At 51.3% G+C, this 27,988-nt stretch overlaps 1 protein-coding gene across 6 annotated transcripts in view; it reads right to left on the bottom strand.

Moving 5' to 3' along the window:
- The window catches only part of OPCML (opioid binding protein/cell adhesion molecule like), a 305,952-nt gene that overhangs the window by 121,245 nt on the left and 156,719 nt on the right, over positions 1–27,988 (bottom strand). The window contains exon 1 of one of the 6 annotated variants that reach the window (XM_075116145.1): positions 22,225–22,278. The exons of 4 other annotated variants lie outside the window; for them this stretch is intronic. Coding sequence is in view for 1 of the 2 variants with exons in the window: in XM_075116142.1 (XP_074972243.1) it covers positions 16,909–16,933 (25 nt within the window). In the remaining variant the exon portion in view is untranslated. Of the gene's footprint in view, positions 1–16,908; positions 16,959–22,224; positions 22,279–27,988 lie in introns of those variants that run through there. One more of the 6 variants, XM_075116142.1, reaches the window with a different exon arrangement.

Genomic DNA, 27,988 nt, shown 5'->3' with positions numbered 1-27,988 from the left:
CATCGCTCGCTCGCCCAGCCTGCGTCTCCTCACGTGCGTTGTTATTAAAGCCGGCATTTGTCATGTTAAGCAGCTGTTCTAACATAAAGCAAAACTGTCAAGAAAAATATGAGCATTGCAGATGGGTGGCATTTTCTTCCTAACTGCTTTATTTTTATTTATTTGTGGTTTTTTCCCCTCCCATCTCCTTCACCCTTTAAAACCACCCCTGCTATTGCGGCTGGCTCTGCAAGCCACCATCCTGATAAGCAGCCGCTTGCTCACTTCTTGTGGACCTCGCAGGCTCTCCTATTCATTGTTGTTTCTCTGTCGCTACAAATTGGCACTTCTAAAGAGATTTCCAGGCCAAGTATTAACCCCCTCTGGAGCCCAGCCACATAAACACGCACGTTATTTGTCAAACGAGAGGAAGGCAGTCAAGTTGTAGGGAAATTTAAGTGACTTGTCTGAAACGGCACCAAGGAGCGAAGGCGGAGGAGCAGAGACAGCCGTCCCTAACTGCCACAGGACCTTCTCTCTGCCTTCCAGCCCCCGACTGCGGCCGAAACCCTGAAATCCTCCATCTGCCCGATAAATCAGCAAACACAGGCTCCCTTTCAGAGCTAGAAATGGGACCCAGGAGTCCTGACATCACACGGCCATATTTAAGCACAAAAACTGGTTTCCTGCCGTTGCAAATTCCAGTCCAAACTCCTTTTAGAAAAAGGTTTATAGAGGTTTTATTTATTGTCAACTCCTGGATGATAAAATGAGGCCACTACAAGTCCTATTTATTTCCCACCCCTGCAGAAACCGGAGGGGCTGAGATGTGAAACAAATGAAGGGCTCCAGGACTGACCCTGGGCTCGTGCTGGTTTGCAGACCGCTGGGTGATTATTTTATAATAGCTGATAGCATCTGTGATTTAATGCAGCTGTTAGAAATTAGCAAGGACTCCATCGAAAGCATCCCAGTCACTCACGATAACAGGCTAATAAATCATTCCCCCAGTGCTCCATGGCATTTATGGTTCTATTTTAGAGATGCAAAGCATAGATCCGGCTGCTCTCCTGGATTTATTTTTATTTATACTTTTAATAATGCAATTAAATAAATAAATTTAGGATGTTGTGTCTCTGTTGCCAAAAACGGCACCAATGAGATCTTCCCCTGCATGACTTCCCTTCGTTATTTTCTCCCCACTAGCCAATTAAACGGAAAACAAATGGCTCCAAGGCTCCTCCAAGATATTGTTTCCTACGCATGGGGTGAAGACCTCACGCCACTGAGATCGAGGGGAGGCAGGAAGGGAGAGGGGGGAGAGAGGGAAAAGCTGGGGTGGCTTTCACTCTCCTCGCCATCCCAATTTCCTCCCATCTCACCGCAGTCCTGAGTATCTCGATGCTATATTTCTTGGAGGCAGTATGCGAACGCGCCCAGTCTTCCATCGGCCACCAAACCCAGCTTTATTATTTTCACTTGGGGCATTCCCTACACTCCTGAAAAGAGTAGAAAAGCAGCAGCTTCCCCCGTATCTACCCGTTGTGGCTGCAACCTGGGCGCTTAAACCCCCCCCCTTGAAACGGGATGCCAGATGCCAGAGGAGGAGGAGGGTCTCATGAGGCCGGCCGGCCGGGCACGTCTTCCTCCACTGAGCCACATCACAGTGTGGCACACCCTGCCCTGTCTGTGTCCCTCCAAATAAAACCAAGGGAATTACATTTGCTGCCTGGGATGACGTGCCTGGCCCAGACATCCTGCTTCGGAGAGAATGGCCAAGGGAGGTCGAGCACCACCGCGGAGAGGGAGCTAATCATGCAGAGACGGACGTGAGCTCCAAAACCTTCCTCCTCCCTTGTTTGTGCCTTGCAGCACGAGAGAAGCACCACACTTTGCAGTGTCCCAGGAGGCTCCGCGAACCTCACAAGAGATGCATCGAGGAGCAACGCACCCCCCCACTCTGTGCACCGTCACTCCGGTGAGCCCAGGAACCTGCCTCTGCCTTGACACGAGGATTTTTGCACCTACACACGTGCCCGCTCTCCTGAGGCAACCCACCAACGCACGTGAGCCTTCAAAACATCTTGCCGATGGGACAGCTCTCAGCTCCTGCCTGCAGTGCCTGCTGGAAGAGGCAGGAGGGCTGGGAGCAGCGGGGAGCCGAACGGGGTCTTTGCAGAATTGAGGAGGAAAACGCCTCCGTTCCCCACCCTTGCACGCCTTTGCACCTCTCCTGCTTTCTCCCCCGAAATGAGCTCCCCGCACCCAGCAGGTCCTGGAACACCAGGCGCCACAGATGGAGAGCTTCAGGGCCACAGCTGATTTCAAAGGGCTTCTCTGCAAGGTTTCACCAGGCTCGCTTTGCACGCCGCCGGGGAGAGGCCAGGTGCACCCCGCTCGGCCGCTTCAAAGCAAGAAAGACAAAGACCGGGGAGCAGAACTGGGGCTGGAGCTGTCCTGATTTACTCCCAGGAGAGCTTCGCACCGGGTTATGTTTGAGCTTTTGCGAACTTCCCGTTTTTTGTTTTGTTTTGTTTAAATCTCATCCTGCAATCTCTCACACGGCCGGTTTGCATTCTCGCAGGCAGCCTGACAAACACAGACGTCCCTGGCTGCCTTTCAAGGTCAGCTTCACTTGCAGACCTGACCCATCCCGAGCTGGGTGTGCAGCCCACCTGCACCCTGCATCGAGGCAGGGAGCAAGCACCCCGGTGCCTCGCCTCAACGCTACCAACCTCCCCGCTCTCCCGCATTGCAACCCGCCAAAATAAAATCAATTATTTAAAAAAAAGACTATTGCTTTTCCTTCATCTAAGAATATTTTCAATTAGTAAGGAGAAGGAACCAATTTATTTCTCAGCCATGCACTAAACTCTGGTGTTAGTGAGTTTAGAGTAAGCCAACACCCAATAAAGCCTGTACAGACTTCACTGGAGCTGAATCAGATCTCTGCTGGGTCCATTTAAAATGCTCTAAGCATTTTCATCATATCCATACTTTTAAGTAGAGTTACAGTCACAAAAATTACTCTGCATACCCGACCCCAGAGATTTCATATTTCTTCTCCTGCGGTGACAGCTCCTGACCAGATCTGCTTAATTTACAAGCTGGGAGATAGGGTTGCTTCCCCTCCACACACCTAAAACTGCCAGCCCTGCAAATTCCTCTGGAATGGAAACACTCGCCTCCCCTCGCCAGCTCTGCCGCCTCAGCGCAGAATGTACGGCCCTGGGCACGGCTCCCGAGCCACGAGCGGTGGGAGAGGGAAACCCATCTGCCTCCCGATGCCGGAGGCGAAGCGCTGGGTGCTCTCGCCGCCCGCATGCGACACAGAAGCGGGGAGGTCGCGCGGATGCCCCGCAAATAAGATGGAGATTACCCGTAAAGCACCAGTTGAAAGCCACCATGTCTAGTCGTGGAGGTTTTTTTAATTATAGAAACTGATTTTTTGCAATTACCGTTTCATATAATGGAATCTATCATTAAAGCAATGGGTTCAACTTCTCTGATCTTTTCCCATTTAAATAAAGACGGGTAGAGAAAGCTCTGGGAATTGGCACCACCCACCAGCCCGGCATCTCTAACTCAGACTGCGAATGCAATCAGGTCAGCCAGGACAGAGCTGTTACCGGCATATTCACAGCTCCCTGCGGAGTGAAAACAAACAGAGCTGCTCCCTGGTGCCCCAAGCAGGGAGATGCTGGGTGTGCTGAGAAGGGAAGGGCACAGAGCACACAGCTTGGGACCTCAGGGCACCTTGTCTTTGCTCCCCCAGGAAGGCTTTTAGGTGCACACATCTCCCACGGGTGGAGAAGGAGTTGCAAGTCCAATACCCCATCCAGAGCCTTTCCTGCCATTCCCAGTGTTGCCAGCAGCCTGCTGCCACCCTCCACCGTGCTCAGAGCAAAGCACAGTCCCCAGCCCGACACTGAACCTCTCCAGATGTCCCTCCCAGCCAACACAGACGTGCTTAGGCGACAGCAAAACCCCATCAGTGCCTTCTTAAAAGAACCAAGTCCAGCCAGGTATTCCCATGGGTACATCCAGGTCTAATCCTGCATCCTAGCTCCAAGACAAAGTCCCATTGCCTTCCGCCAAAGCCACTTGGTACCAATTATTCCCTTCCTTACCCCAAATTCTCCTTTTAGCATGCAAGAAACTGGAAAAGCCTTGATCTCAAAAGAAAACAGAGGGCTTCAGTAAGCACTTTTAGCGATACTTTAATAATAAGAATTCTAATTAAATTTTTCCATGTTTAAATACATTTGTCATGTATTTTCATTAATAACATTCTGTGCTGTCTTTAATTTGATAATCTCCTCACCCTCTGGAACCAACCTCCTCCAAATACGCCGGCATTACTGGCACGCCAGCCACACAGAGAGCTGAACAACTCTCCCAAGGCCACAGTGCACATCGGTGGCAGGGGTCCACAGTCCCCTGCTGCGATCGGTACGAGACAGAGCGGGAAATGCTACTGAGAGGGCAACCTAGAAATGGGCCTTCTTAGCAGGCCCAGGAGCCCACGTTACGCCGAGCCTCCGGCAAGTGGGGGAGTGGGAACATTTTCTTTTTTGCCGGGACAGCTACAGTCAAAGCAGGTGAAGAAGCAGGAGGAGAGCGGGCATGAGAGGCAGTTCTCGGAAAACAACCTCTTTTCAAGGCTGTTGGCACATTGAAGACAAGCCGCTCAACTTTCCAATGTCTTAAGGATCTACTGAGCCTCAGCTCTTCTTGCTAACGGGCAAGACAAAAGCGGGAAACAAGAAATGACCCAAGATATGCCTCAATCTGTTCTGACTTCTGTGATACTGTCTTTAGAGAGGGCAAAAAACCTGGCTCTGAAGACTAATTCAAGCTACTGGTTGATCGCTGCCTGGAGCTGACTGGTATTTAGTAGCTGGGCAGAGCTCTTCTGCAGTTTTGTATTTATTTTATTAATATTATTATTATTATTTTTAACCGTGGAATCATTTTATTAATATTAATAAACCCGCAGAAAGTGCTAATTTCCTCCATCATTCTCCTAATTACCTCTATTGAATTGTGAGGATCATCTGCATGAATAATGACTCCCCATGCATTTGCTTCGCTGTTCCGTCTCTGTTCAGCAAAGAAATCGGCAAGAGCTGGATCCTGCACCCGCAGATGGGAGGGGAGGATCTTTGAAACCACCACCAGATGCCTTCTGCGTTGGCAGCAGCAACCAACGGACTCTCCTCCAGCCTCCAAAGCCTGGCAGGGGTCACCAGATTCATTTTGCGTGAATGCAAGGGATGGGACAGGTCTAAGGGGAAGGCGACTGCTCTCACGCTATTTCTCAGTGCACGAAGCCCCTCTCTGCTCCTCTGGAGCTTCAACGCCCTCACAAGCGCTTTCAAACAAAGACTGCCTGTTGCACGGTGTCCAGAGCTCCCGGCCACCCCAGAGACAACGGCAGCTTTCCTACAGGTTTTGGCCGAGGCAGAATCGCACCCTGGATTTTGGTCCCAAGTGCAAGCCGCTAAGCAGCATCAGCAAGGGATACCTCCCTTCGCCACACACTGACTGGGACCAGCAGCTCCTAGGTCAGGTGGAGGAGGTTATGCCACAGCGACAGCTACTCCCAAAGCAGGGTGTGCAAAGCAGTCTTCCCAGAAAAGATCAAGAACAGACAGGTCTTTTATTTATTTCTTTTTGTTGTTGTTGCTGATGACAAGGTGTTTTTCCTTCCAAAGTCATCTATAAGGTCCTGACACCTCAGGCAGCATGGGAATGCTCTGGAAACACCCCAATCGGTGGCGTTTAGCATAAAAACCTAGGAAGACTCATCCGTGTCACCTCCATGGCTCCTTCACGGGAGTCCCTGCTGCGCTGGTTCTGCAAGGTGAGCCAGGAGGAGAAGGGACACCAGCACATCTCTACAGCGTGTGACTCCGGCACGGCCTGGCACTAACAGCTGCGCGGCACCCTCTTGCTTGCTAGGGGACTGTAAGTCTTTAAAAGATGTATGATGTTCTTGGATGGGATCCATTCCCCTGCAGCTCCCACACGCCAACAGGCTTGCACAAACGCAGAGGTGTGCCAGCACGCGGCAGCCTGACGCTGAAATCTCTGTGATGGACGCTCTGCAGGACCTAGCAACCTCTGCTCCCAGTGCCGACCGCTGCAGGACGTCTTGCTAGGGAGAAAATCTGAAGCATGAAGGAGACCTCCATAAACATCGCTGCTCTTATCATGGAAAAGCAGCTCCGACCAGCTGCTTGCTCAGGCAGAGGGAAAAGATGGGACATTTCTCACTCCGCCACCCCATTTCACTTGCGAATACTCAACTTAGGGGACACCCAGACTTGCTGCCCTTCAACCACCTCCCTAAGCGGCAAGGTGGCCACAGGCTGCCTCTCTGCCTCCTCTGGCAAGGGGATAGGACACACACCAGTGTTTTCCTTCATTGTCAGCGGCGTGGCGGGGAGAGAGAGGGAGGGTAGGTTAGCAAGGCTCTCACTTCACAGGAGAGGCTGCCTGGATCATATTTGTATTCATTTTCATGAACTCCCCATAAAAGTCACTAATAGAACACAATCTGCTAATTAAATTTCACTCAGGAAAGCATTTTCACCTTAGATTAGCAGTGTCCTTGCACATTTTTTGCTACTAATGTACTAATAACATCTTATTTATCTTATAAATGAATTCTGTTAGACTTATCATTAAATCTGAGATATTAACACGCTCAAATGAACCCAATGTGAAAGGAGGGGAATAATTCCAAGGGGATGGAAACCACGAGTCCATTTCCCTTCTTTTTTACTGCCAGGAAAGAAAGGCAGCAGGCTGACAGCTCAGGGGAGCAATGTCCTGCCTTTAACTGCTGCAGAGGTGCAAGCGAGGGCAAGGAGCCCTCAAAGGCCCCCAGGTCTCGCTGCCAGGGACGTGCTACCCAAGCAAAGGGCATGCACAGCTCCTGCAACCCCAGGTCTGCTTCGTGGGGAGGTCTATATTGAGTGGTTTCATGCCACAGAGCACAGAGGACTGAGACGCCTCTTGCCCCACCCTTGCTCATCCCATCGGGTTCGTACCTACAGACCTGCACTAGAACTCAGGGGTCCCGGTTTCCCAAGGACTTGCGCTCCCCCCCAAGAGATGCCCCATGCGGGCGTGCAAATCGGCTGGAGAGGCCAGCTGCCGCACCTGCTTCCCCGAACGGGGCCTGGATTTAAAATATTTGTCCAAGGGAGGGAGGAGGTGGGGGAGAGGCGTTCTTGATCATGAATCTTGGCAGGATGCAGCTGCTGTCTGTGCTTCCCCGCAACTGGCTAGAAGATGGATAATGGAGAGGAGGCCAGGCTGCAACATTTAAATCCAGATCCGCTTTCGCACGCTGCTGAAAATCCTCCCCACCTAGAGCTTTGTTTTCTGACTGCACATCCTCAAACCTTCCTTGCACCCCAGCTCCACAGGAGATGCATCACCATCCTCCTGAACATCACATAAGGGCCTGATGCCAGCCACCGACAACTCAGCACGCACCGAGCTGTGCCTCAAAGAAGGGAATATGTTGTTGTATCCGGCTTTTCATTCTGCTGAGGCTTTTTGTCCCAAATCAGGGTTTAGTCTTTACACAGACTGGATCAAATCCCTCCCTGGCTGAGCAAAACAAGAGCAATGACTATTTCCTCCTCGGTACCTTCGCACATAGCCCTACGGTGCTTAATAGCCAACTTCGCAGAAGAAAACAACATCCAACCACCTCTATTCTGACAGTGGCATTTTCTCCCCCTCTCTGAAGATCCAGTACTTTCCCACTTGTAATTGGATGAGGCAACATTGACATCCAGTGGCCGATTAGATTAATCGCAGCAGAGCCAGAGTATTCTCTCTGGGGACGGAGCAAGGGCTGGCAGTGCAGTCTGAGCTGCAACGGGCACAAACGCCAGCATCCCACCGCTGTCCCTCCTCTGCCACCACCACAAACCAGGGGAAACTGCATTTCAGGGCTTCGCTATTCCCAAATCCTCCTCCATGCTGGAAGACACTATAGCCCCACCAGCATAAATCAGCATCTCCAACTGGAGATGCAGTATTTTACACCAGTTGGCTCCCTTATTTTGTGTCTGGGTCTTTTGGGAAGCCCAAGTGCTTCACAGGGTGCAAGCCAGCATGCACAGGCTGCCAGTGAGCTGCCGGGCTGTATTTTACCCATAGACACAGGCCTTGAGTCTGTTATAAACCCTACAGGCACCAGCCATGGCTACTTTTCCATCGCTCCCTACCTGCTTGCATGTTTCTTGCAGGACACCCGCTGCCCCAGCAACAGCACTGCTCCCCGGCCAGGACAGCCCCTAGGTGCCTTTGCACCCTGGATTTTTCCCAGTGCTTCACCAGCACCCGGTATGACACTTCAGAGAGATGGGGACACGTTGCCTTACCAAACACGGGTCCGTTCTGCAAGGGACCAGCCTCTCCTCGGGCATTTATGCCATTGCTTACTCCCGCATGCAGCCAAAACCTCCCAGTTCAGCATCTGCCCGTCCGTTTGCAGCTCACACCTTCTGCCCATCACCCGATCCCACCAGCTCTCGGTTGCCTTTTAGCCGTGCAGCACCGTGGCACGGGGCCAGTTTTGGGTAACTTCACTTCTTTTCATGCCCAAAATGCCTTCCAGATGCAAGCTACAACTGGACACCTGTGAGGTCCAGGTGAGTTTCTGTATTCCCCGCTTACAGACAACAAAACTGAGGCACCAGGAGAGGAGGAAGACCGAGGCGGAAGGGGGACGGCTGTAAATCCATGCCGTCAGAGCCTGCATTCAGACCATTTTTGCCAACTACAGAACAATTTGCATGCCTACAGGGGCAGTTAGATGCTCTTCCCTCCCCAGACAGCTGTAAAAAACCGTGGCTTCCCCTCCTCAAATCTGCTTTAAAGGTTCTCTAGTTTCTGCGGGATTTTAATTTTATTTTAAAAAATACTAAGGCAGATTACATGCTATGCAATTAAATATTGATTGGGAATTCTCCCCCAGTATGTTTCCCCTCCATCTCTCTGCCTCCACCGGGAGATGTCAAGTTCTGTTTCCTAAGCTGTCCCCATCCAGTGATTACGTTCATTAGGACACCAGCCTTGTGGTTAAAAGTACTTTCTTTGCTGCTGTACATTTAATTAGACAACTCTTTCCTAGAAATTATTTATAGCCAAGCTTGGGAGCTATTGTTAGTCCGAATGTAAATAAGATTCAAAAGGGAAATCCCAGGGCACCCCTGTGGCTGGTGAGCCGCTCGCTTCAATCCATTAGCACTGGTCCCAGCGCCCCTGCTTAGCACAGGCTTCCAGGGGCTTTATGGCTGCAACTTGTGCTATTTAACAAAATAATAAAGCAAGCCAGGCTAGGCACGGGTTTCCAACTCAACCTTTGATGCACAGGAGCATTTTCCCTCCCATCAGTGCAGGGAGCTGGGAAACCCCCCAGCTTGCAGAAAGAAGGGGACGTGGCTGGAGGAGGGTGGCAGGCAGCCTTTGCGTGTCGGCGGGAAAAATATCAACTTTAACAAAAGCAATATACATCTTTGCAAAGCCATCTGAGAACACCTGAGCAGCGTTTCGTGTTGGTTTAACGAGGCTGGCTTTGGAAACGGGTCTAGGAAGGACACAGAGTGAGCCCGGTGGTCTCGAAGCCCTTTGCACTGAGTCCGTGACGAGCTACAGCACCGTAGCTTCCGAGGGAAAAGCACGCACGTCGGCCTGATCCTCACCGAAGCGACCAGACCAGCTCATAAACACAACCACCGCCTCCAGGTGAGATGTTCGTCCAAGCCCCAGTCCTCTTCCTGAGTCGCTTTTGCAAGCAGCATGGTTGAACGACCAAATATCTCTGTTTTCAACCCAAATTAAGCCCTGGGCTGGAGAGACGCACTCTTCCTCTGCCCCACAAGACATTTGCTGGGAGCGTTTGCTAACCACCGCATCCAACATGGAGCGACAGGGCAGTCAAGTCTGGATGCTTCCCCCTCCTGCCAGCCCCGCGCTGGCAAACCAACCGCGCCTCGTTTGACGGATGATTCACAGGGTTAATCTTGCATTTTCACACCTTTGGTTGTCCTCCTGGCATCCGAGGGAGGGGAAAAACGCACTCAAGTGGCATTATTTAGCAGAACAGCACTCAGCGGCTCAGAAATAGCTGTTCCACGCAGGGAGCAGCAGCGAGGCCATGCGCGTGAAGCGGCCGATAATGCAAGAAAAATGGTAAATCTCTAAAATCTACAAATAGTGAGGAACAACGGGCTGGAGGTGGCCGCACCGGGAGCGCCCGCCGGCACTGCGCAAGCCGGCAGCATCCGCGTGGCTCTGCTGGGACCGGGAGAAAATGCAAAATTAAACGCCAAAAGCTCGGCTGCCAGTTTTGATTTCGGCTGCCACCGTGCCCGGCTCCCCGGCGCCGCGAAGCCGCCTGCGCGAGGTGTCCCAGCCCTGACGGTGCCGGTGCCAGCAAGCCTGCCATCACCGCTGCCAAGCCCAGGCAGAAGCCATCACCGTTCTGGAGGGTAATACCATGGGGAGCTCTATTATTTTAAACATATAATTGATTCTAATTCATCACTTATCGCACGGTGACAGATTTTTATATAGTTTATTATCTCAGTCGCAGCACGGGGGCCCGGTGGGGCTGGCTCCTATTGTTCAGCATTTCCTGCTCCTGCCTCATCTCTAGCTGCTCCCGTTATCTGTCTGATTAAGTTAGGGATTCTGGTATCTCAGGGTCCCCAGGTAACTGTCAGCGCTCATATCCTCCCCTTGCAGGATTAAAGCAGCCTTGATGCACCTCTCCTCCTTGACCCGCCTGTCACACGCGGTCTCTGTGTTTAGCCGGTGATTTGGGGACCGCAGCGATAGCCATCGCTCCCCCCTGCTCCCAGGTGCTCGCCAGCAACTCCGGGGAAGGCCCCGAGGACCGGGGTACCGCAGCACCAACCCCTTTGGACCCCACAGGATGCCAACGTGAGCCCTGCCGCCTCCCTCCCTCCCCCCGCAGCAGCATCCTTCCCCTCCCAGCACCTCCGCCGTGGGATGGGACCGTGGAAAAGCGGCAAAAAAAGTGACGGTACCCAAAATCGCCCTGTTTAGCACAGGGATGTGCAAACAACCCATCGCTTTCCCACCCGAAAACAACTCAGCCCAGATCGGCAGGGGCCGGGTGCTGCCTGGAGAGCCCAACTCCTCCTCCCTAGCAGTATGGGATCGTAGCTAAAATGGGTCGATTTGGAGAATTTCCATTTCACAAGGTGCTTTCAACTTCTCCACGCTTTGTTTTTGATCAGTTTTGGAACAATAACAACAACAAAAAAAAAAATAGAAGAGAGCCCGCACACTTTTCTCCAACGAGCTCCGCGACTCCAAAAATGCCAGAAACTAGAATTTTCTTTCGACACTTTAAAGGGTCACTTTGCAATTTCAGTATTTCATTTCAGCATTTTAGATTATTCAGAATTATTTCTACAACATTTCACGATGCTAAATGCAACGCTGAGCATCACGCAGCACAGCTACAAGGATGTCATTATGTGACATAACATAATGATTGAAACGTTTTACAATTTGATCCTATTTTAAAATCATTAAGGGATGCTGCTTCTTCGTTCTGATTGAAACATCTTGGTTTTGGTTTTTTTTTTCCCTAGATCAAAGCGTGTCGTGTTCAAAATGTAAGGAAACAGTTTGACATTGTTCAAAAATGGCGTCAAAACCAGTTTTTACAACACAAACAGCAGAGACTTTCATCTCGGTGTCAAACTGCTTCATTACAACAACAAACACGAGGCACTTTTATCTGAAAACTAGGATGTTTTAGTTGACTTTAAGTAGCAGCTGCCCTTAATTATTTTAAAAACAAAAGGAAACGTTGCAAATATTAATCTGCCGCGGCGCAGGTGACGTCTCATAGAAATGTATGAATAATAAAAACAAACAGCCAAACACAGCCAAATTCAAACAAAACTTTAAAACGGCAAAATTCTTTGTGATTTTTCCGCCAAGGAGACGGGTGCAAGGGAGGTCTATGCTGCCACACCGCGCAGCGGGGACGCTGGCATGACGCCTGCGCGCTGCAAGCCCTCTGTCAGCCATCGCCAGTCCAGCAAGTAATTGCAGACCAGGTTTGGCATAAAAACCAACAGCCCTGACCCGAACAGCCAGTTTTTCCCTGGCAAACACGCCCGGCAGGCTCGCGAAGGGCTTTTTGCTGGGGGGGGAAACGAAAAGCTCGCTTCTGGCTTGGACTTGATGTCCTGGGCTGTGGCGTCCCCACGTCCCCTCGCTGCGTCGAACAGGAGGCGAGGGATGCTCTGTACAGCTCAGGGGTGGCTAACATCACCCAGATAGACCTTGACAGGCTTCTATTTGATAAGAACTACTGGCAAAGTCTCATTTAAGCCCAGCTTGGCAAGCTGCGGTTAGGACGACTCTGCTCTCTGGACTAGGCACCCTACCCCTCTCCTATTTTGAGGGCCAAAGAGCCACAAGAGGTATTTTCTCTTGCCTGGCTTTCTGTCCAGAAGGAACATCGGCTCTGTAGGTTTGGGACCATCACGTGTTTTTGCACACAGAACACAGCGCCAAGGCAGCTCAATTCATAGAATCAAGGAATGCCCTGAGCTGGAAGGGACCCGCAGGGATCATCAGGTCCAACTCCCGTCCCTGCACAGGACACCCCAAATTAACACCGTGTCTCCGAGGGCCTTGGCCAAGTGCTTCTTGAATATTGCCAGGCTGGTGCCGTGACTTGGTGACGTGGACATGAATTGGTCGACCCCTTGAAACTGTAGGAAGCAAACAAATGGCAACAAAAACAAACTTTTATATGACTTAGGCTAAACAAAATTATTTCTTCCAAACACACACGCTTGCAGGCTGCATCAGGCAGCATCGATTCAGATGGGATCAGAGAGTCCCAGAGGGGACCACTCCGAAACAGAGCGAGTTAAAAGCGCTGCCCGACCAGATTAATTCCCATTAGCAGCACCAGCTTGGGGGAACATGACTTTTTTTCCTTCCTTTGGGTGCCTGCTCGCAGCAGCGGGTCCCAGCACAGCGGTGGCAGGCGACCAGTGGCACGCTCAGGCTCGCAGCGCTGGCCCAGCACGATGCTGGCGTTCCCCCGAGCCCTGCATCCATGCCACATCCCTGGAAACCAAAACCCTCCGCTCCTGGAAGCGTAGAAGAGGCCCTTGAGGTGCTGTTCCCCACGCGGCTGAATATTTCTGAGCTGGACTGGGGCCGGGCTCCCAATTGCAAAAAGGAGAGCACTCGTTTCCCCGCCAGCTATTGCCTTTGCTGCTGACATTTTGCTCGGTGCCTGATGAGCTTCCTCCCCCACTTCCCCTAGGAATGACACCGCTGTTATCTCCGCTGCATCTAAAGCACACACAGACTCAGTTTAGGGACAGTTAATTTCCAATTCTTTCCAGATGGGTTGGAATAATATCCCCAGGTGGTAAATACATTATTAAGAAGGCAGTTTGGTGTGAAATTGGCTATTAAAATATAGATAAAGTTTAATATATTGAGCTCCTTGTCAGAAAAATCACTTTAGAGGGAGCTTATTATTTGTTTGATATTAAAAGAGTCACAGCTCCGCTCCAAGTGACAAATGGGGAGGGGGAGGAAATGCCACCAGTAATGAACAAAAGCTTTTTAACATTTAAATTTAGGTTTCCGCTCAACGCCCCATGCTGTTCTGGGCACGCACGCCCAGCAGATCTATCGGCCGCTCCTCAGGTGCCAGCGGCCGGGGGTGCCGGCATCCCGCGCCCATCCCAAACCCTGGCCGTGCCGCCGCTGGAGCAACAGGCTTCTCCTTCCCCTTTGGGGGAAGTTCAACGCAAGCCGCCTCCGCGCTCTGCTCCGCGTCGCCTTACTCTCCGGGGCATTTAGGAGCACAAATCATAAAGGAATAACTCAGAGGAAAAAGCAACTTCACAGCCTCCCCAGCGGTACGCAAACCCCACGCGGGATGCTCTGACTGCACGCTGAGGGCAAGCCTCCCCTCTCGCCCGAGCTCTGTCCCATTGCTACGGCTCAGAAAGCGAAAAAGTTTTACAGCAAGTCCAGACTAAAGCTTTGGGATCCGCTTCCCGCGCGACCGGCACGTCCGGAGCAGCAGCACCCCTGCCCGGGTGGGATCCACAAAGGATAATGGTACAGGATGGCACCGGTGCGATTCGGCGCTAACCGGAAGGCAAGAGACAAGCTGCGCCTTCCCGCTGCTCCGGGAAGGCTCGAGTTAGTTCTCCTATTACTAAGACTTCATTAGTTTTACAAACTATACTACAGAACATTTACTAGCAGGCTATGAAGAATCATAAATAATTAAAATTAAATTACACTTGTCAAGGAAATGAACGAACCGCTTCTCCGCGATGCATTATCCTCCCGCACTTACTTATTTTTAAATCGCTTGCTTATGAACTTCGCAGGTTTTTATAGATGGGGTTAGAACAATATGCTCGTTGGACAAAAAACAAAATACCACCGACCTGATTTTTACCCCACTTAGCCACAAAGCAGAAGAAAGCACAATTTACATCAATGGTGCTGCGGTGCCATGCACCCACATTTGAGATCAGCAGTGGTGTTAAAAGCACTATTAATCAGCATTATTATTATCTGGCAATTAGCAAACTTCAATAATTGGCACTTATTAGATCTTCCACTTGATGAGAATTTACTGTCAGAAGCCTTTGAGGGGAGGCACAATAACAGTGGAAAACATCTTAACTAATTAATTAAGCCTCACAACAGCCCCAGAAACCTTATGAAAATTAAAAAAAAGGAGGGGAGAAAAGGAATTTTGTTACTGTCAGAGCTCGTGTTAAGGCTCCTTACCCCTGAATTAAGAGATTGCTCTGGGCTAGCAGATGGCACCTTCGCACCAGCGCCCTGTGCAGAAACTGGGCTCCTCACCTACATCCTTCCGCCTTTGACTTGTACCTATTTATTCCTTTTTTCGTTCTCCTGCCTCCCAGCACCTCCTAAAAGTCCCTTCCACAAGTTAACACCCCTCCGGGGTGCAAGCCTCTCTCCGGGACCAAGGGAACCGGGGTCTGCATGCCCTTTTATCTCCCATTTCTGTTCGCTCTTCAGATTCTAATGGTTTTGATGTTTTATTAACAGTCCTGGTCTGTTCGAGGGAGTTGGAGACCTCCTGTCATTTGGGATTGACAGCAGAAGAGCGGGCAGGGAGGAGAAGGAACGAGCAGAGCCTCAGGTAGGGCTCTGCAAGCCCAGCTCCGCTGCTGAGCTTCCACCGATGCCTCAGTTTACCCCTTTGCCACGGAAATCACCCAGCTTTCAAGCTTCATTAATACCTGTAATGGGATTCGAAGTTTCTGGGAAGAAAGGTAGGAGAGGAGTGCATGGTATTAATTAGTTAATCAATAGTTAATTCCTTCAATATTTGAAAAACAAAACAATCCCTGAAAACCACCACAGTTCACCCGGGAAGGTTTACACGCACAGATTTACGTTCCCAGGGTTGCACATACTGGTCCTGGCACTTCATTGCACCAGAAGCTGCTTTTATTTGGGGGCTTTTTTTGCCTTTCCCCTATAACACAAGAAAACGGCCCAGCAAAGCATGCGAGCAGCTCCTTAAGTAACCCTACTCCTCATCCTAGCATTGGAGAAGATAGCAAACGTGCAGCAGGCAGCATACTGTGGATATGCAAGGGGAGGCCCAGCCACACCGCGTGCTGTCCCTTGGAGAAAGGCGGAGTACAAGCAATAGCAGGTAAATCTATTTATCTTGCACACTGCAGCGAGGATGGCAGGGAGACCCCAGGGACCATCAAAACCCCTCAAAGACAGCCACAGCCTGGCACCAGAGCTAGGACAAGCTGGTGGCAATGCCATACTGGGGTTCGCCACCTTTCTCCATCCAAAGGATGCTAGAAGAGAGGAGACCCCAGCTGGCCAGCACATCCCCTGACCACCACAAGCCTTCGGTAGCAGAAGAGCCAAGTCTCATCTGCAGTCTCCTCCACACCACGCTGATTAGCCAAGCACCAGCCCCGAGCTGCAGCTGCTCCTCCAAAGAAAACTCCCACCCCTCCGTGCCATCTCCTCCTCGTTCCTCTCCCCTGGCAGCCAGACGCAAGCAATTATCCGCCGAGCCTGGCTCCCCGGCCCTCCCGCTCTGCCCGGCGCCTCCGCCCCCGGCTCCCCGCGCCGGAGAAGTTTGCAGCGAGTGCGGCGAGTGCCTCCGCTAGTGGAGGAGGAGGATCAAGGTTGCTGATGCTCCTTTCAAAGGAGACCTGGAGAGGTTTGGAGGAGAGGCGGGGCTGCCTGCAGGTTTCCCCAGAACATCTTATTAGAGTCACTTTCACACATCAGTTGAAAGCTGGCTGACAATGTCCTTTCTTTAACAAAGCAAATATTGTATAAATTAATAGCCCTTCAGGGAAAGACAGATGCAAGCGCTTCCCATCGGAGCCCCAACGGCCAACTTTCCGCAACCTGCTCTTGCAGCCTACCAAGAGCAAACTGCTGGCAGGCTGGGGAGGTGACGCAAGGAGAAACCCTCCACCTTTGGCACGACACGCAAGCAGAGATCCCTGGAGGCCAGATGCACCCCAACACCTCCACGGAGGAGGCTGCAGAAAGCAAAGCAAGCATTGAATCCTGATTGCTCGCCACCGCCGCATTCCTGAGGCAAGCCCAAGGATCTCTCATATATTGCCATCAATATTTCAGCGCACACGTTTGTAATTTATGAAGGTAAAATGATGCTTCTGCGAAAGCCGTCACATATGCGGCTCTCCTGCTTGCAAATCTGAGGGATGCTCCCAGTTGCAGCAAGTCGCAGGTGCAGAAGGCCTGCGGAGAGGAGATAGGCTGCGGTCTTTGTTCAAAAAGGCCACGAGGCACCTCGATTTGAAAGGGATGAGAAGCACTACCAACCTGGCTGCCTCTGCCTGCCACTCATTCTGGTGGGTACGGCCCCCGGCGCGCAGCGGCGAGGATGCTGGGCTGGGACGTCCCACGGGCGAGCTGCTAAGCACAACCAGAGGTAGCTTGGTTTCTAACCTTCCAGTCCGATTTGTGTTAAGATGGAGCTTAAAATCCTCATTAAGAGGGCTCAAGCTTGGCTCTGTGGGGTTTTGGTGATGGGGTCGTTGACCATGAAGTGCCTTGGCTTTGCTGCACCAGCCCGGGAACCTGTGAACAGCCCAGCCCGCCTGTTTCCTCCTGGACCTCTAAGAAACACATCCCCTGCTGTCCCCCGCTCCTTATCAGAGAGAGAAGATGCTGGCAACCGCTTTCTTCTTTGTCCAAACCACCGCGGAAAGGCCTGAGAGCAGAAGGAGCTCCGTACAGCCCAACCAGCCACTTTTTAACTGCAACAGCCTCCCAGAGGTGCAGCCCTTGTGGGCTTCGCACCGTGCTCCTAGAAATATTCACGGAGCTGGCGCTTGTTTCTCTCCCTTCCCTTTGCTGTCTATTCCCTTTTATCATTTCTAAAAACCCTGAACTCCCTCCTCAATCCATCCCTGCAAAGCAGCTCCCTCTGTGAGTACCCTCACCAGAGCCCCGCAGTTGATTTAACCTCTGTTATCTCTGTGATTAGCCCCACCATGGAGCAGATAGTTGGCTCTTATCAGCCCATTAAAGAGCCAAAGAATGCTGTTACCAGTTTTTTATCTGCAAAACGCACACAAAGCCCTGCTGATTATTCTATTAATTTGTTAATGAACCTGTCTTGCCAGACAGACTCTCATCCCTTTACAAAGTAGGGGTAGGGAATTTTAATCTTCCTAGGGGTTCAGACCCTGGGCTCACAAGGTTTTTCAGCTCCAGAGTTCTGTAGAATCTAAAACAAAAAGTTCACCCCCATTATCAGCTGCCAAACGCATCTCCAAGTGTTCCAGAAACCGCTCCTGCGTGGTGCTGCTGCTGCTAAACATGGACAGGGAGCAGCCCTGAAAGCAAGCACCTAGGCATGCCTTGCTGCACGAATCCCCTCCACAAGTAGCACCAGGCCCACAGCTCTGCAGCCATCCGCTGCGTTACCGAGTTGAAAAATCAGTGGGTGGTTTGAGAAGTTGGTGGGTACCAGCCCCTTGAGCCCTATGGGCCAGGCTTCAAGGAGTGCCAAGCACCCAGACTAACTCCAAACCTTAAATTACCCAGTCAAGAGTGCCAGAGAGAGCCCACGCTGCCAGCACCACGGGTGTTGGATCCACCTCCGGCTGGGGATACTCCTACGGGTTCTGCTTCTAATGAAAGACAGAGCTGGCACCCAAGAGCACAAAGGGAGTGAAGTCAAAGCAGCGGCCTTGAACCTGACAAGGCAGGTCTCTCTCCCTGCCAAGGTTGGCTCTAAATCTTCCGATTGACTCAGAAGTAATGAGATATTAAAAATAATGAATTTGAGGTTGTGTTCATTGACCCTCTGAGCCGCTGAGATTTGCAAGTGCACGCTCTCTTGCTATGCGGGAGACTTACCGGGGTACCTTAATGCTTCCCAGTCTTTAATATATTTACTTTTGCAACACCCCTGTGCAGAAGCGATGTTATTATGACCACGGAGGGGTGCCGAGAGCCTAGGATGACACAGAAAGACAGCAGCAAAATGAGCAATTCAGCCCAAATCTTCTAAATCCAGGGCTGGTGCTCCAACCACCAGCCTACTCATCCTCTCCCTCCCCTAACATTCACTCAAGGCTTCTAACTGGGGAAGGGATGAAGAAAAGACCAATATAACCAGAAAAGCATGGTGGACCTCTCAGGACCGGGCTCTGCTGTGTTCCTGTCTTGCAGAATACATTTGGCTCCTTGGCCCACCTCTCTTCCCCTCATCCTGGAAAAAAAAAAAAACCCAGCTGGTTTTCAGTTATTTTTAGGCAAGGATAGCTGGATGCTTAAGTACTTCTAAAGCTGCCAATTGCACAACAAATTAAATGCATAACCCTGGAGCACTCAGAGGATGAATACATTACGGACAAAAGAAACATGTAATCACACCCACACACAGCTTTGTTTACTTTGCATTCATACATGCCTCTGTTGTCACCTCCATCCCTGACTCCTAATGATAAAAGACAAAAGGCAGAAAATTCCTGCTCAAACCCCCAAAGTCTCCATCTGATATGCACAAATGCAATTTGTCTCAAAGCCTCCCGAGGCCCCCGATGGCAGGGAGATGCATACAGAAAGAGCTGCAGGTAGGACCCAGCTCACCGAAGGGGAAGTGCTGCCGAGTCTGGAGCAGGAGCTGAGCCCAAGCATCGCTCCGTCGCATCGCAGCCCTGTCCAAAAATTTGAGACCAGGCTTCCTTGACACTCAGGCATTCACATGTCTGGAAGCAAACGACGTCCCATGGACATTCAAGAGCTGCCACTGTTCCTACAGGAACCCTTCCTATTTATCATGCCAAGCAATGCGAGGTATTTGTATTCACACTTCTGGGTTTCAGCCATACTCTCCAAATCAGCCGTCCTGAACCAAGGTTTGATCTGAAAACCAGGATTGATGCAACACGAGAGTTTCAAAGCCACGTGGCCTTCATTAGATCAACCACTAAAAGCCTCCTCATCATTCATCCTTGTCTCCTCTGAGAAGAGTAACCTCATTTATTTTTGATGCCTCACCCCAAGTTTCCCCTGATACATCCCCAATTCCAAGGCAGACTCAAAGTTTCTTTTAACCAAAGCATTTAAAACCAAAGCAACCACAGCACCTGGCAGGGCATGAACCAGCTGGCCTGCAGGTCCACTCCATCTGTTGCTGGCAACACTTTCCAGGTCAAAGCACGTTTTCATTGCACAGAGCAGAGACGACTCGTGCTGTAAGGAGGCCAGAGGATCTCTACATTAAAGATCATGAGCATGAAAGCACAGGGGCCATGGCTGAAAGGAAAGGGTGACTTGTGGGGGACAGGCAGGCCTGCGAAGAGGCAAAAATAGCCATTTTGAACCCAAGCACACACTCGCACAGATTCTCAGAACAGCCTTGGAAAATCTGCCTAGGGGGTAATACTGCGGGAAGACCAAGCTCCACACAGCCCAATGTCAGGACATTTATTCTTGAATCTCTCAGACTCTCACACCCTAAACAAGGTATTCTGAACCCTTCCCTAAGGCAAAGGCCACAGTAAGTCCCCGCTTGCCACATGCTCTTGGTTCAATTCTGGAGACTGATTTAACAGGAGACACACCAGGATCACAGAATCGTAGAATTGTTGGGGTTGGAAGGGACCTTTAAAAGTCATCTAGTCCAACCCCTGCTGGATGCTGCTGATGGTCAGCTGTAACCACCCTGAGCAAGGCAGTCCCGCGAGCATCTTACCCATTAGATCCAGCGCTGACCTCTCCGAGCCCGCCACACTGCTGGAAAAACAGGCACCCTTCGAATGACAGCTTTTTACTACCACTGAGTCCATTTATAGCACGGCTTGCCAGACATTTTGTCATTTATTTTTTTTTCCACCACTACAAGGTAACGCTCCTAGCATGAAGACAAACCCACCGGTGCATAGTTTGTCAGCTCGATGGCTTCCTACAGCACTGAGCACAACTTGGCGTCAGCTCCTGACTACGGTCCTAAGCACAACGACAGCAATAAATATCAGTAACAGCACGCGAAATGGAGCCGAGCCGGAACATGCTGGGGGGGAAAAAAGTCTGGAAAGGAGTTATTCTGCCTTCTGCAGCCTGGCAGAGGGAAGCAAACCTCCAGCCCCCAAGCCTCGCGTTATGGGGTAGCCTGCTCTTCCCCAGAGCATCCCAGCGTATCCAGGCTTCCTCACCCCAAAGGACTTCTTACATCCCAGGATCCTCCCAGTAGGCACCGTCGCCTTCTTCCCTGCCTACACCTTTCTGTCTAACCAGTGCTTGGTATTTGAGTCTAAAGGTTAATTAAGTGTGGCTGCAAGAATGAAAGGCCACAATCAATTACTGCGCCTGCGTGTCCATTTGAGTCAATTTTTAATCATGGTGATTTGGTATTTTGGAAGGCATGGGGTAAGCAGAAGGGCGAAATTCTCTTTCTTCCTCTCTTTTTGAAAGATATTTATTCGAGCTGGATAATTCCCCTGTCTCCAGGCAGACAGCATGCCTTGCCCTGGCACCCGCCACCTTCTCTCACCTTCCCTTTGTTTCTGTGCAGCGCTCCAGAAGAAGGAAGCTGGCAGAGATGGGGGAACGCAACAAAAACTGGCTTCGATACATTCCCACCGCAGCTTTCCAGACCTGCTGTCTGTCCCGAGTCCCCCGGCTTTTACCCGACCCGAGGCTGGAGGGACTGGGAATGGACCCTGCACACTCAGGTGGAGCAGCACATATGCATGTGTCCCCAGACCCTCATCCAGCATCTCTTTCAATCCCTGCCCAAAACTGGTTGGCTGTAAGATATATACCTTGGAATCCCCCAAAAGGCATGGGGCTGCCCACCCACCGCCTCACCCAGATAAAAGCCCTCCCAGCGCTCTCCAGACAGCATCCCCGGCGTACCCCCCCTCACACGTACACCGTATGCGCGCAAGCCCTCCGAACATGACCCATCCACATCCCCCCTCAGACACTCATTGCAACCACACCATCTCTCATCCCTTAACGTACACCCGCCACCCCGAAGGCAACACGCTCACCCACCCCCCAACAAGCTCCCTTTGCCTGTTGTAATAATTAACTATTTAAAATTCAACCAGTGCTAATCGCAGCGGTCCGGGCTGTGTTCTCATTACCCAGGATCAATTCCTGTTTAATATTCACCTCCAGGGGCGGATGTGGCTGGAATGAGTTGCTGATTTCTCTTTCGCTACGCCAAAGCTAATGAGTGGCTCCTGCTATTGTAGTACAGTCACTCTCCTGTAATCAGTCAAAATAACAAGCAACAGCACCTTCCAGGGATGCAGAGTCTCCTACATAAATATACATAGACAGTCAGCCACGCCAATGGACTTCACATCTCAATGAGCTATGGCCAAGGCGCAGCCCCAGCTGTGGGAGAGGGGACAAGCCCACAGCCCGGGAATCTGCTCTCATCCTTATGGGGCATCACGGCCATTTATAAGGGCTCGTCCACATCTGCAAGGTCCTCTGGATTCAGGGCGTGGACAGCTATCCCTGCATTCACGCACACACACCCAGCACAAAGATGCTGCTTGACCCTTGCCAGTTTCAGCAGATGCATTAGCCCACCGTAAGAACGATCTGCAAAGTCATTCCCGAATAGCTCCACATGTGATGTGCAGCACATGCCACGCGGTTACTCACAGCCCCGGGAGTCAATCTTCAAACCTCTCTCCATGGAAGAAGACAAAGCTCTCGCAAAATAGTAACAGGGAAAAACCACCCTGCCTACTCCCTCCGAGGCATTTGCTAACAGATCTTGCATGGGATGTGATGAATTTCCATCTCCCTCCTCTCCCACCCCAGCAAAAAATGGAGATGTTTGCTACTCCCGTGGCTTTTGTAAGCACTGGGGGAAAGCTAAAACCCACTCCTCTGGGGAAAGCAGCCTAACGCGCCGAGCTGGCGGGGCCATCATCAGATAACAGCACGAGCAGGGTAACTGGCCTCACGCGTGGGGGCGGGCACCTGAATCAGCACGCAAAAAAGTCCTCCTAGGGCTGGCCCTCATTGAAGGGATGAATTGGTGAGACAGAGAGCATGGAGGAAGAGAGCGGGTCTTCTTAGCAAGGCTTTAAACACGTCACCCGCGCATCGGCCGGCTCCTCCATGTGGAGATGCCTGTGGTGCATCGTCCAGGGACGCGTGGGGAGAAGCGAGTGTCATTTCTCATCAGCCCTCATGTGGACAGGTCACAGGACAGCAGGAAAACGGGAGCTGGCAGGAATCTTCATCAAATGACCAGACGAGCTTATTTTTGTTCCTTAGCAGCAATTAAGGGCAGAAAATTAAACTAGCATCTTCACAGCAGGCAGTTGTCACCTCAGTGGGTGGCAGCACGCTCCTCGCTCAGCTGCAGCGCGGTGGTTAATGGCAAGGATGAGGCCAGGTGACACTCGTCCCCCGCCAGCACCGTGGGGACGGGACTGACCTTGCCCTTGGGGAAACCTCCAAAGGGAGGTGGAGAAACACCCGCTAGGCTCTGCCCAGCTTTAGCGACGGCACTATTGATGGAGCAAAGGGAAATCGTCTACCTGGTGCGCGTCCATCACCTCCCAACAGCTCACGGGGGAGGAGAAAAACCACAGATGCCTCAAGGCAGTTTGCCCGCCGAAAATCAATAACTAGTATTAAAAAATGGATCCAGTTCCCATTGGAACAGACTGCTCAGGGCTCTGCCATAATTCTGCAGAACAGTCAATATTTACTGTAAGTGTCTCAAATAAAGATTGAGCTTCGATTTAGTAAGATCGTTATTGTGCGTTAATAATATGCCAATTGATTATTAAACATATTTTCTGAGGGTATGAAAAATAGGCTAGGAGATGAAAGGCCATCTGACGCAGGAACATGATGTTAACTAGGGAACCTAATTGCGCAGAGCTGCATTAGCCAAATTATCTTTCTGTCGTTAGGAAACATTTTATAAAGGCATTAAAATGCTACAGATAGAGGAACGATACATGAACGTTCAAAGGAGTCGGGCAAGAGGACAAATTGCATCCTGACGATGCATTGCCCGCGTCTGCTTCTCCCTCTGCACGCCGGCGCCTCCGGAGGACCCACCGCTTCAAGCCCGTGCTAATGGCTCTCCCTGCCTCAAAAGCTAAAGGCGAAAGGCTGGGAGCAGATCAAAAAGCAGCGAACCCTTACGGATGGCCTCAATGCCACCTGCTCCGGGCCCCTGGATCCCACGGTGCGTTTCTGCTGTCAGAGCACCCGCGAGAGCGTCGCGGGGTTCAAAGTGACGCTTGGCTGGAGTGCTGAACAAGGCTTTTTGCCGTCTGAGGATTTTCACAATGTGTCCACAAATGTCGCTTCAAGTAACACTTGTGGCTCAGCAGTCAATTCTCACTTTGAAAATACAGGGAAACGTCAATTTGTGCGTGCTTTCCTCCTAGTCTAAATCGTACTCCTCTTGCTGAAAAAACAGCATAACCGACGGATTTTTTTTCTTATCTTTTTTCAACAAGTTCTTGATGAAATGTAAATGATTTTCAACTTTGATCTTTATGCTTCCTGGCTCTTTCTGAATATATTTCTTCCTTAACAATTTGACTTGAGCTTTCTCCCGAAATAAGGCTCTGTCCTCCCATCTGCATCACGCAAATTACTGAGCAGTCCAGTGCAATAGCTCAGAACAGGCCACTCTCTTCCCTAGCAATAGAAATTATTTCCATTTGGAGTAATATATCCCCCTGCTCCTGCTCAATGGATTGCTGCTCACCAGGCATTCAAATTTTGTTCATCGTATGCCGCAGGGCAATTTTGAATGCACCAAAGCCCAGGCTGCTCAGCCACGGGATGCTGATCAGATTTGTGTGAGAAACAAGGGCTGCCCGAGCAAAAGGAGGACTGGGATCTACGGTCTCCCACCCTCCCTGAGGCCTGCGGAGGTTTAGGTGGAAGGACTTCGTTCGGAGCTACCCAACACGCGTGGTACAAACTGGCAGCACTGGGAACCTGCAGAGCTGGGCTTTGCACTTCTCTGCACGTACACAACTTTGGCTCCACACTGAGTAAACTCATTATGTTTGGGCTACTGGGCACATTTTACATACAGCTGATAAAAAAAACCACAAAGCCGCTACAGACTATTTAAAAAAAAAATTAAGAAAAGGAGGAATTAAAATGGAATTCAGACCCAAAGCACATGATGGAGCGCTGGGTTTCATGCCTGCGTGCCCCATACCATGCCTGATCACAGCACATCCCCCGCCTCGGCAGCAAGGCTGGCGCTCTCCACGTCTGGGTTTGATCCTGGCCTCTGGGCGGCGAAGGCTGGATAATTCATGTGCTCTCAGAGGCAGCAAGAGGAGAAAGGTATAAGTTGCCTACAGGCTTCCCACCCCTCCCCTCCTGAGATGCCTCTGCCTGGGGCCGGTGCAAGACTTTCTACTTTCTGCTCTAAAAATGGGCTTTTCTGTGTCTGTTGTACGGGGCATCTCGCAGGGACCCTGCCGCCGGTCCACCCCGGCTCACCAAGCCCCGCCGGAGCAGGGTGCGGTGGCACGGCTGATAAAGCCACCTCCGCAGCCCCCAGTGCTCTCCCAGCAGTTGTCTGCCTATCTATTTATCTAAATCTGTGAATCCTGGAAATCCTTGGTGCTCTGTCAGTACCTTTCATCGGAGAATTTCACAGCATTTGCCAGACATGAAGCGAACAAGCCCCCCGGCTCCCCTTGGTGGGGGGTAAGCAAGACTAAGATTAATCCCAGTTCAGGAAACTAAGGCCTGAGAGGTGAAAAGAAGGGGGCGGGGGGGGAAGCAATGCAAGAAATCACAGTGGGTCCCCAGTGCCTTTGATTTGCCTTCCTTTTGTTCAGCTATCATGCTCAGACCCTGAAACACAGCCACAAGTCCCAGCACTGCCCTGATCACCTCCCAGTTGAACAGAGACCTCAACCCTAACTCTGCTCCCCCGAGACCAGGCTCCTCGCCAGCATTTTCCCATCCAGGGAGGCTTGGGAGAGATACAGCCATGATGAGCTCTCCAGAGATGCATGAACCTGTTCGCAGAATATGACTTTTTTTGCGGTGTTTGATGGAGAGGGAAAGTTCCCCTTGGAAGAGACGGCTCTGCGGCAGCCACCGCCACTGCCGGAGGGAAGGTGACGGATAGGGTGGCAGATAGCTCTCCGTTTACCTCTCCCGCCTGCCTGCCTGCTGCTGGAATGAAGATAATCTATGAGCAGTAGCGTGCATCAGCACCGCTTTCTTCCCTGTATAAATCAGGAGGGTGAAGCCGTATTGAAGGCAGCGGTCCCCGAGCCTTCCTCCTGCCTGCCCGCAGCATTATCCATCTGGTGCTGAAGGTCGAAGAAGCCTCCGAGGACAGGATAATCACTACAGAGAAGAGGGTTGCGCTCCATCACTTGCAGGGTGGAGACAACACAAGCCATGCAAAGGGTGCAGATACCCTTCCTTCCCACCCCTGCTTCTACCCGGGCTGAGCTTGGCCGTTAGCCATCCCGGTGGGACTGGGCATCAAGAGATTCTTGGCAGTGTTACTTGCAAGGGTTGGGTGGGCTTGTCAGCTCGCCTGCTCTCTACTGTGCCCCTGTCTTGATGTGCAGCCCTTGACCAGGAAGAGCAGAAGTGGTTTCATGCATCCTTTCAAGAGAAAGGAGCCTCCAGGAGCAAGGCTACTCATCAGCAAGTACAGGCAGCTGCCCATCTGAGAAACAATTCTACTTCCCAGGCAAGAGGAGGTGAGGAATAAGGCATGAGTAGGAACACTTCCAAGGCCCTAAGGAAGAGCTTCAGCAGCATGAAGATTGCTACTGATGTCTGTCTAGGACCACTGTCTCCACACCCATGGAGGGACCCTCGGAGCTGGGCAGAGGGGATAAAACCCAACCCAAGCGGACTGAGGACATCCTGTGATGCTGGTCTCGGAGACTGATTTATCAGCCCTGTTGACACAGATGATAACCTCATCCCTCTTTCTGACACGGCCGTGATGGAAGAGGAGGTCAGAGGGTGTTTAACAGGCCCTGAGGTGCAACCGACTGCCGAGGTGGGGGAGAAGAGCCCGGCAGCCCATCGGACAGCCTCCTCCCGACTCCCCACCCCGAGGCGAGCCTGGCCCTCATCCACTGTAAAGCTCCTTCCCACGTCCCTCCTAGAAACTTGGCAACGCCTTAATTTATCTGCTGCACAACTCAATTAAAGTCAGTGCCAGAAACAAGCTGATCGAATCATCAGATCCACCCCGGATCCTTCTCTCCTCACTCCAGCACAGCCGCTGCCCAAAGCACCCGGCTCCTTCGCCAGCCCGGCGCTCAGGGTTTCCTTTGATTCATGTTTTTCCTAGACAAGAGCCACTTATTCCTTCCTTGCTTCCCTCTGCACCACTTTGCAAGCCACGGTGCAGAGCTGCTCCTGCACACCTGGCAGAGGAGTGCACGCAAAAGCAGCCCCGTCCCCCCATCTTGGAAATCAGATCTTTCTTCCAGCTGGTAAAGGAGTGCTTGTTTTAGCACAGTGGGTTTGCAGCCCCACCAGGAGAAGGCGGCCAGAGGAAATCCAGGCTTGGTACTTCTGGCATTTGTCTCTGCCAGTCAAAAGCCATAATTGGTCCCCGCTTTAGGGAAGAAAAAGAAATAACCTACCTCCAAAAACACCTCTCCAATCAATAAGCATTTGTCCTTTGCATCTGTGGCACGGTGGCTTTGGGCTCCCTGGGGCTGCTGCCAGCTTATTTTTCTTCTTTCTCTGGCCCATCGCTTAAGCTAGGTGCTGAGCTTCACCTCTGGACCCTCTCTCTCCCCCAAGCCGATCAATAACTAACCCTCTGCTAACGACCTTTCCATCCCTCCGGAGGAGCAGATCCGTCACAGAGCAGGGATGAGCCAGGAGCTTGCTCATCCCTTCTTGGACAGTGACTAATTGCTGCCATTAGATGCAGAATTACAGACAAAGAATGAAGGCAGGGAAACGACTGACCCTATGTTTAATGCAACCGATGTCCAAGTGTCCACTGCTGCTGCAATGCCAGGAGAATCTTAATGCAGCAGGGAGGAGAAAGTCCTCTCCTGGCCATCACGGGGCCAGCCAGGCTTCCCAACTGCATGCCTGAGCCGGGTGAGTTATTCCTCACTGGAGAGAAAGATGTTGCTGGTAGCAGCGAAGTTTTCCCCTCGCAAAACGACCTCTCTCACTCGGACTGAATATCTAAGACTAGTTAAAAATCTCCTGCAGAGCAACAGTGTGTGTTCCTCTCCTCCTCAGATCCATTTTGAACATCTCCAGCACAGTTCGGAGCATGAACGATACCTTCCCCCTGTAGCTGAACCGCTCGCTTAATCACCAAGAGGCACATTGCAAAGAATGAGGAGAAATGCATGAAATCACCATTCTGCATTAAAAAAAAATAAGTAAATACCCACAACAGTTTCAGCCAGCC

The sequence above is a fragment of the Phalacrocorax aristotelis genome, chromosome 22 (genome assembly GCF_949628215.1).
Source record: "Phalacrocorax aristotelis chromosome 22, bGulAri2.1, whole genome shotgun sequence".
NCBI lineage: Eukaryota > Metazoa > Chordata > Aves > Suliformes > Phalacrocoracidae > Phalacrocorax > Phalacrocorax aristotelis.
This window is presented reverse-complemented; position numbering and strand designations above follow the sequence as displayed.